Source organism: Prinia subflava, chromosome 19 (assembly GCF_021018805.1).
Source record: "Prinia subflava isolate CZ2003 ecotype Zambia chromosome 19, Cam_Psub_1.2, whole genome shotgun sequence".
NCBI classification, from domain to species: Eukaryota; Metazoa; Chordata; class Aves; order Passeriformes; family Cisticolidae; genus Prinia; species Prinia subflava.
Genome location: NC_086265.1, coordinates 5,283,454 through 5,301,441, shown reverse-complemented (window position 1 = coordinate 5,301,441; position 17,988 = coordinate 5,283,454). Strand labels below are relative to the sequence as shown.

Here is a 17,988-nt window from a genome sequence, read left to right as displayed (position 1 = left end):
GGCTTTGTAGAAGTTTAGAGAACAGCTTGAGATTACCACCTTGACGCTTTGTCCTTTGCCATTTTCAGGTAGATGAAAACAAACAAACAAACAAACAAACAAACAAACAACCCCCCCCACTACATTTCTGCACGTGCATTTTCTGAAAGCCACGCTGCCCCTTCTCTCTCGGCTGCTGTGTTTGTGTTTGCCGCTCTGGCTGTGGGTTGTGTTGTGTCCCCTCACGGCCCCGTGTCCGTGCCCGCCCGCGGATGTCCCGCGTCCCTGGGCGTGGTGGGCGCTCGTGTGGCTGGCTGTGTGGCTGTCTGTCTGTCTGTGTGGATGTCTGTGTGGCTTTCTGTCTGACTGTCTGTCTGTGTGGTTGTCTTTGTGGCTGTCCCTGTGCCTCTCCCTGCCACCCGGGGCCGGGACAGCGGCTCCCGCCCGGCCTCAGCTCCGCCCGCCTCGGGACGCGGCCTAGGGGGGACGCGGGGCTCCAGCAGCCGCGCTGCCTTGTGCCAGCTCTCCCTCAGCACGGCTCCGCCGCCCGGTCACTTCTGCCGGGCGGGTGGTGCCTTTCCACTGTTGGCACGGCGCCCTAAATCGCAGCGTGCGGCCGCGGAGCCGCTCACGCCAGCGTCCCTCGGAAAGTTTGCAGCGTCCTCTCCCTGTGCCGTGTCCGTCCGTGCCTTCGCGGCTTCAGGAGAGGAGAGCCGGGCTGCACCTGCGCTCGCCCATCGGCTCCACACCCTCAGGGGGAGCCGGGCGGGCGGAGGGCGGGCGCGGGGCAGGGGCAGCGGCCGCGCCAGGCCACGGGGCTGCCGGGCTCTTGCCCGACCTCTTCCGCGGGACACTGGGTACGAGGGGAGTGACGAGAGAGAGCCTTGGGTCGCTGCTGGGATGGAGGAGTTTGTGTGTGTTTGTGGGTGTGTGTGGCGAGGCGCCCCGCCAGCGAGGAGGGCTCTGCGGGGCCAAAGCGCTGCCCCGGGGCGAACGGCGCCAGCCCGAACCTGTCGGTGTCAGAAGTGGAAGCGGCAGCCCCGCGGTCCCGCGCGGCAGCAGGTTGGGATGTCGGTCTCTATCCTTTCCTGTCACATGGCTGGTAATAGGATCCTCATCTGCCACTCGGCACCTCGCCGGGGCGCACTTACAGGACACATGCTGTAGGGCCTCCGCTTCCCGCACTTTGCGCTCTTCCCGGCCGCCTGCCACCCCCGGAGAGCCGGGGCTGCCGCCTGCGAGCGCGGCGCGGCCCGGCGGCCGCTGCCTATGGAGCCTCCCGCCCTCGCCGCCGTCCTGGCCTTCTCCGGGCTGGCGCTGAGCTGCTGCCGTGAGCCCCTTCAGTCCGGTGAGTGCCGCTCCGCGGGGAGCCGGGAGGGGGGCGCGATCGGGGCTGCTCCTGGCGGGGCTGGGCGGCGAGGGAGCGGGGCAGCCTCTCCCCGAGCTCCGCGGAGCTCCGCGGAAGGGCTCTGCCGCCCGGCAGCGCCTCTTCGGGGTCGCGGCGACGTCCCTTCCTGCTGGCCAGAGCCGTGCAGGGCTCGAAGCTGCTCCAGCAAACAGGCAGCGGGGGTTTTGCGAGGAGTTCGTGGGCATTTGAGGCTCTCCCCGCGCTTGCTGGACTGGGAGCTCGGAAACTTGTATGAAAGCATGATGTAAGAGAAAGAAGAGCAGCACGTTTCTCTAGAAAAGTGGTTCGATAGATAGGGCTGTGGAATGGAGGCGTTTAAAGGGAGAGGGGCGTGCGATTGTTTGTGTCAGTGGAGAGAAACCTGTGGCAGCAGAGGCAGAGCCTGAAGGGCGAGCATCCCGCCTGTCCGCAGTGTGCTGCCCCAGCTCCCAGCCTGGGCTCCGCTCACCTTTCAGGTTCTCGTTCAGCCAAAGAGTCGGGGAAGCCTGAAGCTTCACTTCCTAAGGTGATTTTTCACTTAAAATTTTTCTCCACGCTTTTGTCCTCCTTTTAATTGTTACTAATGATTTCAAGTACTATGGTTCTCCTGTGGTAAGCATTGGCCACGCTTTGCAAGATCAGAAGTGGCAGTTCCAGATGGTCACAACCTCTCAGCCATCAGATGTGTGGTCCTTCTAGATACATTTTGTGTATTCTTAATTGATTTTCTTCCTATAAAATTGAATTGCTTTACTTCTTTTTGAAAACATACTTGCTCTACTTCTTTTTGAACAGATACTTGCTCAACAAGTTTTTGTAGATGTACCTAATTAGATATGGAAAATACTTGCATAGCCATTTTCAGGGAATAACAAAACCTCTTACCTGAAAAAGTTCTGATAAACTTTACTTCTTCTCAGAAGTAAAACATGAGAGTATTTTCAGATAAGCATGTAGAGAGCTGCCTAGACAGGGACCATGTCTAAGAGTCTGTTCCCAGTACCATTAGGATGTGCTTGGTGCACACAGTGGATATTCCTTCCTTTGCTTAGGTTGAAATGTGTTTGCTTGTAAAGTTTCTGAACAGAACACTCCATGTGTCTCACAGAGGTCTGTGTGACAGCAAGTGGAGGCTATGGCCCAGTGTGGATGTTTGGCTGTAAAGGGGATAGAAATGCCTAAGCACAAGCAGCTGAGGCAGGGGAAGGAGGGAAGATTATATAATGCTTCCAAATGAAGGTGTAGCAAGGGAGAATGGATCTAGAAAGTACTGTCACCTGTGTGTCTTCTGCTAAAGAACCTGGAAACAGTGCAAATACAGCAACTTTTAATTTGTATGGCAAGCACAAGTTCTGCAGAGTCCCTAATCTGCACAGGGTGGATATCAGGATCTCCACCTTGACCCTTAATCCCACAGAACTGAAATGGGATCAGCTGTGTCAGGCTGCACTTGAAACGAGCAGAATTCTGAAATGACAAACATTACTATTGCTTTTGGAAGGCAGTTTGTCATATGATATGTTTTTAATGCCTATTCTTTTTTTTGTGGTTTTTTAATGTCCTTATAAGCTTATTGCAAAGTGCAGTCAAAATAAAGACTCTGTCACCATCATTTGCTACAATAGGAGGAAAACTTATGGAATTAGTATATGAAAAATTACTCCAATTGTCAGAAATGAAAGTGAATTAAAAACCATTTTTGCACATAGTGCTATGCTACTTTTCACAGAATATTTCTACATCGCTGTATGATGTCTAACAATTTCTATTAATTCAAACTCTGACATTTCTGCATTCAAACCTTGGCATTTATGCCTTCAAACATCAACCATACATAATTTCTCAAATGGATCAGAAATAAGAAGTGTGTGAATAGATTACCTGCCATTAATGGGCTGTTTGAACTTGGTGAGTTTTGTGTTACAAGGCCAAAGAAATGGAAATGCCTTCAGCAAATGTTAGTTTTGGTGAACAAACATTATATACTCAGTGCAATAAGTAATAATTTCTAATTTCTATATTTATAGCATTCATTTAATTTCCCCATCAGAAATGTATGTGGTTATCAATCTCCTTTTCCTTTCTCTGTTTTCTTTGCATTTAGCAATACTGAGTCACCACGTCCTTGGTTATTTTCCCAGCTGAGCCTTTCCTTTGAGCTGTTATTCCAGCCTTCTCTTACAAACCTGGTATCTCTTGTCATCTTATTCTGCCTATGCCTTGGTGATTCAGAGAAGCAGTTCTAATTGATGTGCCATAAGCAAGCCTCATGAAAATACTTAAGAAAGCTTTGGTTTTTTTTCTTTCCACCTAGGCAGATAGGGGATGAAACAGTCAGACATTTCAGCATATCATGCTTGTACATGCATAAGGCATAACTCAAAATCCAGAGTTATGTGGATGGATTTAAGCAGGATGGAGGCAAAGAAGTAGGAGGGAGTCTGGAATTACATGCTGCCAGCTGCAAAATTTTCATTTTTGTCATATCACACCATAATGGTTGTGCAACTGACTGCTCCCTTCATCCACACAGTGGCTGTGGCCCATCCTGATAAAATTGCCAAAAGGATTCAGCCTGCCACACTTGACAAGGGAACAACAGTTTTAAAACTTCACAAAGAAAGAAAACAAATGGGTGTATTAAGGAACAGAAATTCTTGTGGGGTCACATCACGCATTCTTACTTCCAGTGATAAAGAATCACAAGGCAAGCAAGTGTGTTTGCATCTTGTGGCTGAGGACCAGCCAGCAGCTGCAAAGCTCTGGCTAACATGGCATGTTTGTATTGTACAAATAAAAAGAAAGAAGGGACAGAATGCATTTAGAAATAATGGGAACTGTCTCTTGTGCTCATAACCTACCTTGTCTGCTTCCAACATATTCCACAAAAGGTCTGGCCAGACAGATTTTTTTTTTTTTAACAAAAAAAGTGATGAAGAGTGATTGGCTTGATGATTAGAGTCAAAATTTCACAGAGATAGCAAGTTCATATATATGACAGCTCACACACTGCAGTATCAACTCTGCATGTCTGTACATTTCCAGGAATGTACATTTTTACAAGACAGATGCTTCAGTCAAGGTTTGATTAAATCTCAGGTGACATAATTCAAGTATAATTAGATATTCACTGTGGCTACTCTCTCTCTTGACCTAATGCTAATTAGGTCTCTAATTCTGACTAGCAAAAATGATTGCATTTGAGGACTTTCAAAAATTTTATGTCTATGTCTGTGTGTGTTTGCATGGATACAGTTTTTAAACTACATGTGGAGTGCCCCCACATTGTAAAGGAAAAAATGATCAGCTAATCAGGTGCCCTCATAGCATCACATTAAAATTTAACTGTCTGATTTAAGGAATAGGGAGCTGTTTTCTAGGAACTTTGAAAATTGCAGTTTTAAACAGAGACAATTCTTTCATGATGGTTTTTCTTTAGCTTGTATCAATTGTTCTGTTGTGGGAGGGTTTTACAGTTACAGCACAGGCACAGAAGCCTGACAGTTTTGATGAGTGGTTGTATTATATTAGTATGAATTGGAATAGAAAAGTATTGAAATGTAAAAATACTGGATTAATTTTTACTCAAGTAGATTTAAATCAGCCTTACACTTCCCAAAAGCATTTATTTTGCATCATAACATAATATGGAATGAGATTTTTTTGTTTCCTGACCACTCATATGATAGTATGCAAATTAAATGTGGGTTCAGCCGATAAAACTGCGTCTTCAAAGAAAACCATTGCAATGCTAAAAATATTTTTAATAATGACCACAGAAGCCATATTTGCGTCTTTCATCTCCTGAAGCTTCTTCTGGTTTTAATCAGTGTTCCCACATGAAGAACTATGGCAACCTATGATAATAGAATCCCCATTCACATCTCTAGGGAAACAGAAATGTTCTCATTTGAAGAAGGTGATGTGGTGTTTTGCCCCTTCCACCCGTGGGCCCCTGCCTCTGTCACTGCCGGGGTATCTTGGCATCAGTTAAGTGGTTTCTGTCCTTTCCTCTGTGCGTTACTTTCTCATTGAAGTGTTTCTGCTGTCTAATTATACCCTTTCAATCAAATTAGAGGCTGCAGCATCTGGTTAGTGCCTGTAACTGTTGCCATCTGCACCTAGATACAGTGCTTTCATTTAAGGAGGAGTGCTTAAATTGCGATCTCCAGCAAGAACTAGAAGAGTTCAGATAGAATGGAAATGACTTAAAACTATTCTTGGAATACTATGCAAGCACATGCATCAGGCAACCCACACTGAGTCATTATTGGACCTGGCACCCTTGGTTTCAGACCCTTATATTCTGCTTAAGCATTTTTCTGACTTTTCTAAAAGGCTGTAGGAAAAAACAAGTGAAAACTGAGAAGGCAGTTAAACCATGTAAATTCAAGGAACCTTTAATTTTTGGTCCAACCTTACGGAACACTTAAGTACACCGCTGTAATGAAACCCAAGATTTAAATAGCAGCCACTTTCATTTATCTTTCAATAATCTGCAGATCTTCAAAAGCAAACCTTGCTTTTTGTTGGGCAGTAGGTGGTAGGATAATTTCTGGCTTGGGTAGGCTAGTTTCAGGTTGATAATTGTCAGTCTCTCTGGACACTACTCAGTGCTCCAAGTAGCTTCCAAAACATTAAGCAAACAAAGTGGTTTGGTTTTTTTTCCTCTCCAGTGGAATAGGAAGAAGTTTGTCATTCTGAATTTTCAGTCTCAAAAGCAGTGTACAGGCCTCAGACTTGGAAAGTACTCTAAGAAGTCATTTAAACCATCCTGAAACCTCCATCCCTTCAGTCTGCAATTTGTATTGTCTCTCTGGGTAGATGTCTTTGAGAAAATCATTGGAAGCCAATGCAGATTCTGAAATGTCAGTGATTTATCACCAGTAAAAAAGTCAGGCTATTATAGTCTGCACTACCTTAATTTTTCAAATGATCCCAAAGTGGCGCCCATGTGGAGCGCAGGCAGCCATGCAGTCCCAAAGTAACAAAGGAAAATGATCATTGTAAGGTCCCTACACTGAAGAAGAAACCGACACAGATGGAAAGAATTTCTACAACAGCTGCTGTTTGATCTTCCAAATGTTGATCTGGCTCTAATAAAACTAATTGTGAACCTGTATCACACACTGAGTATTCACTGATAGTGGACAACATCCCTAGTCTTGTTTTCTGCTCTTTTGTTCTAGCAGTTGTCACTCAATACACACTTATCTAGTCTCAGTGTTCATTTTAAAAGTTAGTTGCTGTCAACCATGGCACCTGATGTGTTGAAAACAAAACAGCCCTGACAGCAAAGTGCTGTCTGTGTTTTCTCACTAAGGTTCATGATCATTAGCCTGAACAGCACCTGTTGGAACCTTTTGTGACTAGAACCACTGCAAAAGTTCTCTGATTAATTATCTCTGATTAATTCTGTTTACAGACATCCCATGACACAGTAGAAGCAGCAGGGTCATTAGGCAGTTAATCGAGTGAAATCATCATGGACACTGATTCTAATCACAGATTTGACAAAAGCTTCTACCTCAGACTGTGTCTGAAACCCAGCTAAGATCTTAGAAGTATGAGGTCACACACTTCTTTGTCCAGTCTTTTCTGACTGTTTTACTTAGATGACCTCATCTGAATCAGGTACAGACAAATCTAGGTGACCTTTTTTAAGCTCATCTTTCCACAGAATTATTGCATCAATGGTACAAGACAAAAAGCAGGGTGGAGGTTCTAACCTCCTGTTCTCCAGAATCAATTAGGACTTGGATTTGAAAGAGAGATGACAGTGGCCTTCCTGCAGACAAAATATGCACCCTCAGCACCTTGGGAGTATTAATTTCATGGTGAAATCACTAAGGTAGTGTCTTGGCTGTCATGCAGCAAAATATGATGAAATCACTGCATATGACAAACACAAGAATTTAGTTGTTTCCTGCCAAGATAGTGAATATGCTGATATCCGTAACTATGCTACTAGAAATTCTACAGAAAACTGTACAAAATATATCTCAGCAGATCTCAAAGCTGACTGTTCAAGGTAAAAGAATGTAGGTTTGTGTCCTGGTTTCAGCTGGTATGAGTTTCTTCTTAGTAGCTGGTATGGTGCTCTGTTTTGTATTAAGTGTTAGAATAACGTTGATAACACACTGATTTTTTGGTTGTTGCCAAGTAGTGCTGACTCTAAATCAGGGACTTCTCAGTTTCCCAGGCTTAGCCAGTGAGCAGGTGCACAAGAAGCCAGGAGGGAGCATAGCAAGGACAACTGACCTGATTTTTTAAAATTCCAATACTTATTTCAAAATACTGCACTCCCATGCTATGGCAAAATTGTTATTAATCCTTGACAAAACCCAAATTCCCTGTAACACAAAAGGTTTTGTATTTCATTTGATAACAGCTGCAAAATTCCATGACTTGAAAGTTTTCACTTCAGTGTTTCAGGGATAATCAATGATTTTGTGTGGTGTCTCACTGCCTCCCCTTTCCACATCCACGTCTAAGCCAGGGGAGCTTTGTTACAACTCAGCTGGCACATTTGCACCAAATCTCTTGATAGTGCAGAGAACACAGGAGGCACTGATACAGCTACCTATTGTCTTGGGAACAAAAAGCTGCAGTTGAGAGGAATGAAGAGAGATCTGACTCTTCCTTTTTTTCTTAAAGTGCAGTGAAGGTTGAAGAAAATCGGCTAAAAAAAGCTGACATGAAAATGTAAGTCAGTTGCTACTGCAAGTTAAAGCATGGGCCAGTCTTAGCAGATCCTAAAATGGACTGAAGTTAGCTTCAGTTTAGTTTGTGTGCCAGACTAAATTCAGGTATTGTAGCATTCCTTACATTTCTGAGTAGATGGAAATATATATTGCTTTTCATTTAGGAGTGAGAAGCAAAAAATAAGAAAAAAAAGTACAAAGCTAATGTCGATATCTTTTCTGGATGTACTTCTCACTTCTCACAAATTCTTTTTGCTGCATCTTATTTTGTTTATCTATTTTGATGACATTTTTCTCTCTTTTCTGCTAAATTCATCAGCTTACATTTTTCAGCTATAACCTACAAAAGCTTTTATATTAACTGCAAAGCAAAAGAGGCATTGAAGAAAGCTGCAACACAGTTCTGACCTTAAAGTGGGTTTTTTTTTTTTTTCCTGTTTACACAAATATCTGTGGTGGCCTCAATGCTGGAAACTCAGATTTGCATTTTTAAGCAAATGTATGCAGCCCACCTGTATTGCTAAGGCAGGTAAATTACAGTAAGGAGGAGTATTGACCTGAAGCTTGTTTTTGTTAAATTACACAGCTTTCTGTCCACAGATGATAGAATACATTAATGGCTGTGCAGACACCTCTTCTGTGTGCCTTCAGCAACAAAATTTCATTTAATAGAATTCCAAACTTGCCTAGGCATGAAAATGCACAGTGAAAGCACGAAACCATTGTCTTTCATCTGCTCTGTAATAGAACTCTGAAATAATTATTATAATTGTACCATTCTGATATTTGTAAGCCCAGACTAAACTAATTTCAGAGGCATGGTTTTAATAATACATTTTTCCTTCTTCTACAGTAGTTCTAACTACAAAAATGGTATACTGTTAATATCAGGATTAAAATGTGGGTGGGTTTTTTTTTTCCTCTTCCAACACAGGTCTTTCTAGACTTGTTTTGTAAGTTAGATCTCATGAGGGACACCTGAGATCAGCACATACTTCAGAGCACTCTCCCACTCCCTCAGGGCAGTCTCTGCAGCTGCAATATGGTTTCTACAGAGAACACTATCAGATGAATCAGATGAAACAAGAGGTTTCACAGCCTGTAGTTAGCAGAAAGCATTTATGAATTTCCTCAGTAGTCCTGGCCAGTACAAAGAAATGTTTGGAGCAGTGTAATGCAGCAGTTTTAATTCTGTCATGGACTGTTATATTTTAACGTTATTCTTAAATAAACGCAAGGAGGGTAAATGTTAGCAAGTATCCATTATAAACAGGATGGACTTATTTGTGGTAAACTAATTATAATGATACTTTCTGGAAGATAATCACAGACTGGATGAGATGAAAGTGATAAGCACAGTCACCTAAAGCAGATTGTCCAGGACCAAGTTCAGGTGGCTTTGGAATATCTCCAAGGATGGAGATTCTACAGCCTCGCTGAGCAACTTGTTCCCATGCTCTGCCACATTCACATTGCATGATTTAATCAAAAAAGTTTTGCAATTTCAGCAAAAGTAAAATTGTTCATGTATTTGGATATTAATTTCCTCAGAAGATATCCAGTGAATGTGCCCATGCCCGTGGCAGGGGTTGGAACTGGATGATCTTTAAACCATTCTATGATTCTGTGATTAACAAGGCCCAGCAAAGCCAGGCAGCATGAAATTTGTAGTTCAGCTGAAAGGGGTTAATGTATTTAGTAACTAGTTAAATCATTCTCTACTTTGGTTTCTAACTTGCTGAGTGTTAGGAGGCTAGAAAAACAAACATAAGTGGGAGAAAATATGAGTGAGGCAGAAGAATACTGACCCATACTCTTTAATCTGAAAGCATAAATGCTCAGTAGCAAATCCCAGTATTGTGATTGTACTCTGCTGCAGAAGGTCCCTTTCTAAGGCAATTCAATCCCTAAGAATTTTCTAAATCAGAATGTAACTGTTGGTAAGATCCATGCTTACAAGGTTTTTCATTTTGTAAAGTATATACAGTCACAATTTTAGCTGAAGTGGCATGAAATTTTGGTTAATGTGCTGATAAGTAGCAGACTGATAATGTCATGTGATTTCATTTTTGGAAAATTAACAAGTTACAGAGTCATCCTAATGAGTAAAACACAAAGAAAACAGTAAAAAATATTATGCTTTTTCAGAAAATGCATGTTAATTGTGTAAACCTCTCTTCAGACCTGTTTTATACATTGTTTATTAAAGTAATGACATAATAATCTCTTGAATAGAGGTGTGTCTGAGAGAAAGCTTAAATCCTAGCCAGCATCTTCAGCTGCCTAAACAATGCAGGAGACCATGGTCTGTGGGATATGGGGTGGAGGGTGAGGGAAGAACAAACACTAAACCTACATACATTCTTTCTTTTTCCATTTCTCTTTCTTCCCAGAATGCTATACAGCAAATGGGGCTGACTATCGTGGCACTCAGAACCAGACCTCCCAACATGCAGGGAAACCTTGTCTTTTTTGGAATGAGACCTTTGAGCATCCTTATAATACTGTGAAATATCCCAATGGGGAGGGAGGGCTTGGAGAGCATAACTACTGCAGGTAAGAAGTATCACATTGCTTTAACATTTCCTGTATACCCAGTGTTACTTTAAGCAGTTGACAGAAAATTGGGAGACATTGAAGAATGTCAGAACCATATGGGGGGGTCTAACACTTTTTGGTTTACCCTGTTATCAGTACCTTGAATCTGTGAGCACCATTAGTAGAATAACTTTTTCTACCCAGCTCCCACACTTGTTCAGCATAGTCCCTGTCATGTGTCCAGTTTATAAGGTGGCATGACAGAGAAAGACTATAGATTATTTCAATGAAAAGGTGGAGATTAAAAAATGATCCAAATTAGGAGTACAGCAGTGCAGTGAGTGTCTGGAGGAGTCTCTGGATGGTTTTTATCCTCACACACAAGCCTGGTTCTGTTACACTCTCCAAGTTCTGTGCTAAAGTTTTGAGCTAATAAAAGTTCTGTAGTCACTAAAAATTCTAAGTGAGCATCAGTGAATTAGAGCTGTTATTTGAGTTCAGAAGCTCATCTGTCAGGGGTTACAAAGCCAGATTAAACCATGGCAGATGCACTTCTGTTTCCTTGCCTTCTGGAGAAGTCCTCCATAACTATAGATAGAACAAAACTTAGGTAAGAACTTCAGAATTTAGGAGCCAAATCAGAACTTAAGTTCAGAGATGTTTAGGTTCTGCAGGCTTTTTTTTCAGCTCTGTGTCTCAGTAGGCATACTAATGCAGAGCTGTGAAAAATGTAGTGGCCACTGAATTCTCTCTGATGCAAATAGCAGAATCAAGAATGTAATTTTGATTGTTGCTCTGTGGCAATATTCTAGACAGGCTGTACCTACAGGATCTTACATTTGGCAGTCATCTCTGGCTAATGTTTTGGTTAGTACAAAGCAAAACATGTACAAGCTGTGCAAAAACATGCATGAGAAACTGAATGTTTATCCAGATACTGAAAATCACTTACTTGAGTCTTGCTTTACCAGCAAATGAGAGCTTGGTAAATGTTACAAGGCGTGAGAAGCCTATAATCTGATATGTAAACCTGAGAAATTACTTAATTACAAAATAGAGCTTTTTAACCTGAGTCTGCTAGGTGTTAGCTCATCCTCACTGAGGTGGAGTTTGGCTGGAAGGTTGGACATTTTCTTCCTTATGCTGTATCACGAGGAATGTTCTCACAGGTGTATGGAAGGACAGTCCTTACTAGTGGATGAGTTTTAACTTCACATTCTCTTGAGAGAAAGCTTGGAAAGGCACTAAGAGTGCCAGAGTGTATCTTTAGCATGCAAATGTTGTCCAGGCCTGTGGTACAGCTGTTTTAGCTCTTTCTCTGACATTCATCTGCTTGATGACAATGGACACGTTGATCTTCCCTTTTCTCAGGCAGCACATACCTCACGAGGCTTTTTAAAGGCATAATACATTGCTTTGAGATTTGATTTTAGGGACAACATTAGAATCATCCAATTTTACACTTGAGGTATTAATCAGAAGCATGTTACCTCTCCATGGGTGGCCCTTACTTGGAATACTTTGTTTACTGCAAGACACCCTGTTAAGAGGGAAATACCTCATGGCGTTCTGCTCACTTCAACCATAACAAAATTATGAAGACTGAAATTTTTGGAGATTTTGAAAGACAGAGGGTTGTTTTCTAACTGCATGCACTTCTGAAGTTCAAGACAAAGATTCCTAAAGACATCCATCATGTTTCCCTACAATTTTCTCGCATTTTTAAGGCATTTATATGGAGAGTGCCATTGTCATGATTGAATTCCAAACATACGGTTTCTGTCATGAAGATGTCAACACAAAAATTCCTGTAACTCCAGAAACAAGGGAAAATGGGTTAGTTCAACTACAAGCTTCACTTGGTTTTAGTCTTCTACTTTTTTTAGCTACTGGAGGCTCTTGCATTACACCTAAATTCCTAGCATAGCTAGTCTTAGATTTTCCTTGTCCGTTGCCTCTACTAATCTGTTTGAAAGCCTAACTAGCAACATTTTAGTCATCTAAACTTCACTCAACTCACCAGTTGTTTTCATCAGTCTGCTATTTGACCAAAAAAACATCCACAGAATTTCTAAAATTGGATCTCCCACAAAAGAGTTTTTAATAGGCGTAAATGACAACATGCAGCTGAGCTGACACTTCAGTAGGGCTGTGTCATTAATAGAATTCATGCCAAAGTACATGATAAAAAGATTGCAACTGGTCCTAGTTAAAAGAAAAGGTCATATTTGAACCTGACTGTCCAAAATAACAATTTATTCTCTTAAATAGATCTTTTCAATGTGAGTAGCCTTTCACAGTGTACGTAGAAAAAAACTTTAAATAACCTAATGAATAATTAGGTATGTATTTGTAAGTGGTGCTACACAACAGCAAATAATTATAATAACAGTCATCATCATGGACACATAAGGAATTAACCATCAATATAAAGAGATTACTAGAATGGATTTAGTCAGTTTTATTGAGGGGAAGGGAAATCAGTCTTTCCCAGAAGACTTTATCAGCTAAATGTTTTTATAACCGTACACACAGAAAGTTGGATTCTGGACTTTTTTGTACCAAGACAGAAAATCAAGTTTATGAGTCTATGGAACCTGTACACAGAATGTGGGACAGAAAATCTTCCTCTATTTCAGTACTGACCAGAAATAGCTCTGCACCTTTTAACCTGAGAGTAAAACAAAACTATGTTTTAGACATTACTAGCATCTTACACTTGATGAATACTGTAATAACCAAAGCTATCTGAACTTCCTGATAATGCAGAACTTTGCATTTTTCTTGGTAAATAAGTTCAACAGTAGGCATTAGAACAAAAATATTAATGCCATTGAAACTTAATGGGAGTTTTTTGTGTGGTTTTTGAAAACAATTGATGAATTTCACTGACTGTTTTTCTCTTTCAGAAACCCCGATGGGGATGTCAGCCCCTGGTGCTATATTGCAGAACATGAAGATGGAATATACTGGAAATACTGTGAGATTCCATCCTGCCGAAGTAAGAGCACCACGTAATTTTTTTTAGGCCTGCATCTCAGTTGAGCAGAGCTTGGCAGTTGTACAAGTGGGTAGTGATTTCCAAACAGGGCTAGGATAAGGCAAAACAGCTTATTTTCAGTTGCAGACTAAGCTGTATTTTAAACAGGTTTCTTAGAGTTAATGACAAGCTTACTGAATTGTTCCTCCTCTGCTATCCTTTTCATCTTAGAATGACTGGATTATGTTATTTAGTGTATGACAGGGAATCACACAAAACTTGTTAAGTACTGGTGGTTCTTTGAATCCGTAGATTTATTAAATTTATTAATTTATTCAAATCTAGAGGACAAAAAAAAGGAAAGTTTTTACAAGGTTTTACATGTCCATCCATTGCAATTAGCTCATAAAATAAATTACATTAGTTTAATGTAATTAAACTAATTACATTAAATGTATAGAGCATCATACACAGAATTGCATGGAGAAAACAAAAAACAATATGAGAGGACACAGTGAAAAGGTGTCTGTGTGGTATATGGGAACCCTGGGCTAGAATTCTGTCTCTGGCAGGTGCAGATACTTAGCATTGCTGTGAAACCACAACCTGGATTTTGTTTGATTTTTTTTAAAATTAGGTCATTCACAAGCTAGTCACATGAAGCTTCTTTCCAGAATTTAATTTTTTTAATGTATTCAAATTTTTACCATGTCCACAATGTCATGATTTGTGTCAGTATGTTCCAAAATTTTCTTTCCTGAATCACATTCTTTAAAATAGGCCCAAATATTAAGAAGATAGTCTAGTTTTGCATATTAACAAGCAACCATAGCTACACATTTTAGTAAGTCTAATCATTAATGTCTTCACTTGCTCTCCTAACTTCTTCTGTGCAAGTAGCCTCTGTTTCTAAGGCATAACTTGGGTTTTCACTGCAGAGCACCAGAGCAGGTGTCCATAAGTAGGCACACATTTGATTGGAAGAAGTATATTTCTTACTTGAAGTTAAAAAAACAATACCAGACAAGAATAACGGAACTAATGAGATTTTTTTTTTACTTTGCTCATAGCTGAGCAAAGTAAATCCAGTTGTTTTGGGTTTTTTTTATGAATGTGAATGACTCACATTGTCATGCTAGGCAAACAAATACATAAGTGTGGCCTTAAGACAGATGCCTTTTACATAGACTTAAATACAGATTAAGGAGTCTAATTTAAATAACATAAAATCATTCAACACTCTGATACTCATTGTTCAGAGGACACCTTACTTTTATTTTTCTGATATACTAGGCATGATTTAAGAAACCTGACCATCCTAATTAAGAAATTTAACTTGGTCTAAAATGAAAGAATTTGCATTTTCTTTAAAGACCACAGATGTTAACAAATTATCTGGATATGGCACCAGGAGAAAAGCTGAAAGGCCAATTCTCTCCACTCCATTTGTTCTAGACAAAGGATCCTTTTAAAACCAGCCTTGCTCGTTTTCTCTGTGGTGGGGAGCAGAGGATTTAAACTTGGACACTTACTTGCACAGATAATCCAGACTTATATTTACAAAATGTCCTTTTGACCAGTAGCAGCTGCTTCAAGCATTGCACTGAAACTCGATACTACAAAAAGGAATTGCAGCAATTTAGAGCAAACTGTACATTGCAAGCCCATCCAAATCGTAATACAAACCTCATGGTTTGTGAAGCTGTGTAAGTGAAAAAATCTTTTATTCTTCACCAGACTTTCTGATTTCAGATGCTAAGGCACAGGACCATCAAAACTATCTTGTGAGGTTCACAATACAAAACTTGACTTTTCTGATGGAGCAAGGAAGCAATTGTGTAAAAAAAGTCCTATTGGAAAATTTTTAGAGAAAAGTTTCTTATGTAAGCTTCTTTTTATTAATGATATTTACTACTAGAAAATTACCTGGAACATAAGTTACCTATTAACTGTGCCCACATAATACCATGGCAGTGCCAACAACATGAAGCATCTTGATTGCCTAGAGAGATTTGCATGCAATGATTCATCTGAACAATAATTAAGAGTCTACAGTTAAGAATTTTTCATTATGGTGACGAATTCACATGATTATATCATGTGTCTCATTCCCTAATATTTATACATAACACTACATGCTTCAGTCAGAAATGCGTTCTGACATTCTGTGTGTGTAATGTACAGAATTTAGCAGTGTTAGGTGAAGATGGATGAGCATAACCCCAGAACACAGTGGTGGTCACTCCACGAGGAGCTTCGTCTTCCCTTTTCTTCCTCTCTCCTTCTTAATGTCTGCTAAGCAGACTGGAATGGACAGAAACAAAATAAAAGGCAAGACTGCAGCTCTGAGTGCTGAGAGAACATGTGCATCTCACATGGAGGATTCAGAACTGAGTGCTTCAGATGGTTTGTTTGCAGTGTTGCAGCTATTCCTGGCTTTTTTGGTCTCCTTGTTAATGTGGGTAGGTTTAAGTTCAAAGGAAATAACAACTTACACTCCCAAAATGGGAAAGAAAGAAAAGAAAGAAAGAAAAGAAAGAAAGAAAAGAAAGAAAAGAAAGAAAAGAAAGAAAAGAAAGAAAAGAAAGAAAGAAAGAAAGAAAGAAAGAAAGAAAGAAAGAAAGAAAGAAAGAAAGAAAGAAAGAAAGAAAGAAAGAAAGAAAGAAAGAAAGGCTTACTATACTACTTAATCACATCTTCATTTTTATGACTCACATGACTCTCTCCCCATAAACAGATTTTATTACTGGAATCGTATTTCCAGTGTGCATGTATGTAGTATAATAAATTGGACTGAAATATGAAGGAGGTGTTAAATGGCAGGGCCAGGTAAGTTCCATATGCAGAGCTATATGGAACACAGGAACAAGGACAGCTCAAACAATTTGTGCCATTTCAAAAAGCTGGGAGACTCTTCAAAGACAGCTAGATGAGCTGGAACATGGTTTTGAGCTCAAAATGATTGATTCCATATTTTAATACATTTAATACACGCCTTAACATGTAAAATGCAGAACTGTGGTGTTTGCCAGGAGCTCATTATGTCAAATGCTGCTTAAAAGAAAAATAATATGCTTCTGCAAAAGAGGTGACCTTTTGAGCAGAAGAGGACAAATAGATACAAATGGGTGAAGACAGTGTAATAGTAAAACATCACTGGTGAGCCAGAACAGTAATTGCAGAACACTGACTACCTCATTTTTGCCAAGTTTCTTTAGCAGGCTAAATATTAAAAGCAAAGAAGGTTAAAATACTGCTGGGACACCAAAGAGACTAATTAGTCTTAGGATGTGTGCTTGATTTAGTTAAAAAACTTAAGAAGTTTTCAAATTACTCAGGTTTCTTAGCATGGAACATACTGAAGTACTAATCCTTTGGAGCCAAGGTTGAAAGGTCTCACTAATAAAGCTACTTTAAAAAAGAAAAAAAAATTAAAATCCCAGGTCTCTTAGGAAAATGAGCTAGGTTGGTTACTTAGGAAGCTTTTTCAGGGCTGTGAAATCATGCACAATATAGAAAAAAGAATGAGCTCTCCCAGAGTTATCTGCCCAGCTGTACTCAGCTGGGGTGGGGCTGCAAGTGGGGATTTCCAAAGGTATGTTAAATCAGGCTGTAACTTGAAGTCTCAGTGCTTATATGAATGTGTCTGCAGGGCATATCAAAGCCATAACTCCATGCAAGTATTTATAATTGAAATTGTATTCTTAGAGACCAAAATTAATTTGTGAACAATATTTGAAGCAACATTATATCATTATTTATAATCAGTTTACTGGGTACTGTAATAACCAATGACTACATAAATAAAACACTCATACAAGTCTCTGAGCACATCGTGTCATACAGAGCTGTGGCAGTTAGGTGGACAAAAAGAATCCATGTCAATCTGGCACAGGAATAAAACTTAACATAGAGCTAGTAATAGATTTAATTTCAAATATGTGAATAGATATGACAAGTGGGCAAGGGATAGTTTTATGCCATTAGTAATGCTCTGTATTGTACTCCACATCCTCTCTGGGGGGTGGTGATGGCTGAATTCCAGTGCTTTGATGAAAAGTGCAAAACTAAAAAACACAGAGCACTGAAGGGGGAAAAACTCTGACCTCCCATAGTGACCAAAGAGCCTTGAAATGTCGTATTAATGTAAATAGATGGGTTGTTTTTTTAAAGTAATATTGCTCATTTTTAATCTCTTTGTATGATGCTTCAGATTCATATCAGAATTCAAGTTTTAAATATTAGGAAATTCCCCTACACAAGTATATAGCCCCTCCCATAAAACTTGCCCAACTCCATTCTAAAACAGTTTAGGTTCCCTTCCTCAAATATCCTGTTTTGAAAACTTCCAGAATGTCATTGTTTGGAAGATCAGACAGAAATCACACAGTTTAATTTAC

General features: G+C 40.3%; 1 protein-coding gene across 1 annotated transcript in view; it reads left to right on the top strand.

Annotated features, from left to right (window-relative positions):
• The first annotated feature begins 851 nt into the window (after positions 1-851).
• KREMEN1 (kringle containing transmembrane protein 1) overlaps positions 852-17,988 on the top strand; it is a 29,572-nt gene continuing 12,435 nt past the window's right edge. The window contains exons 1-3 of the mRNA XM_063416289.1: positions 852-1,327; positions 10,464-10,626; positions 13,518-13,609. Of these exons, the coding sequence (XP_063272359.1) occupies positions 1,249-1,327; positions 10,464-10,626; positions 13,518-13,609 (334 nt within the window). The 5' untranslated portion in view covers positions 852-1,248. The remainder of the gene's footprint in view (positions 1,328-10,463; positions 10,627-13,517; positions 13,610-17,988) is intronic.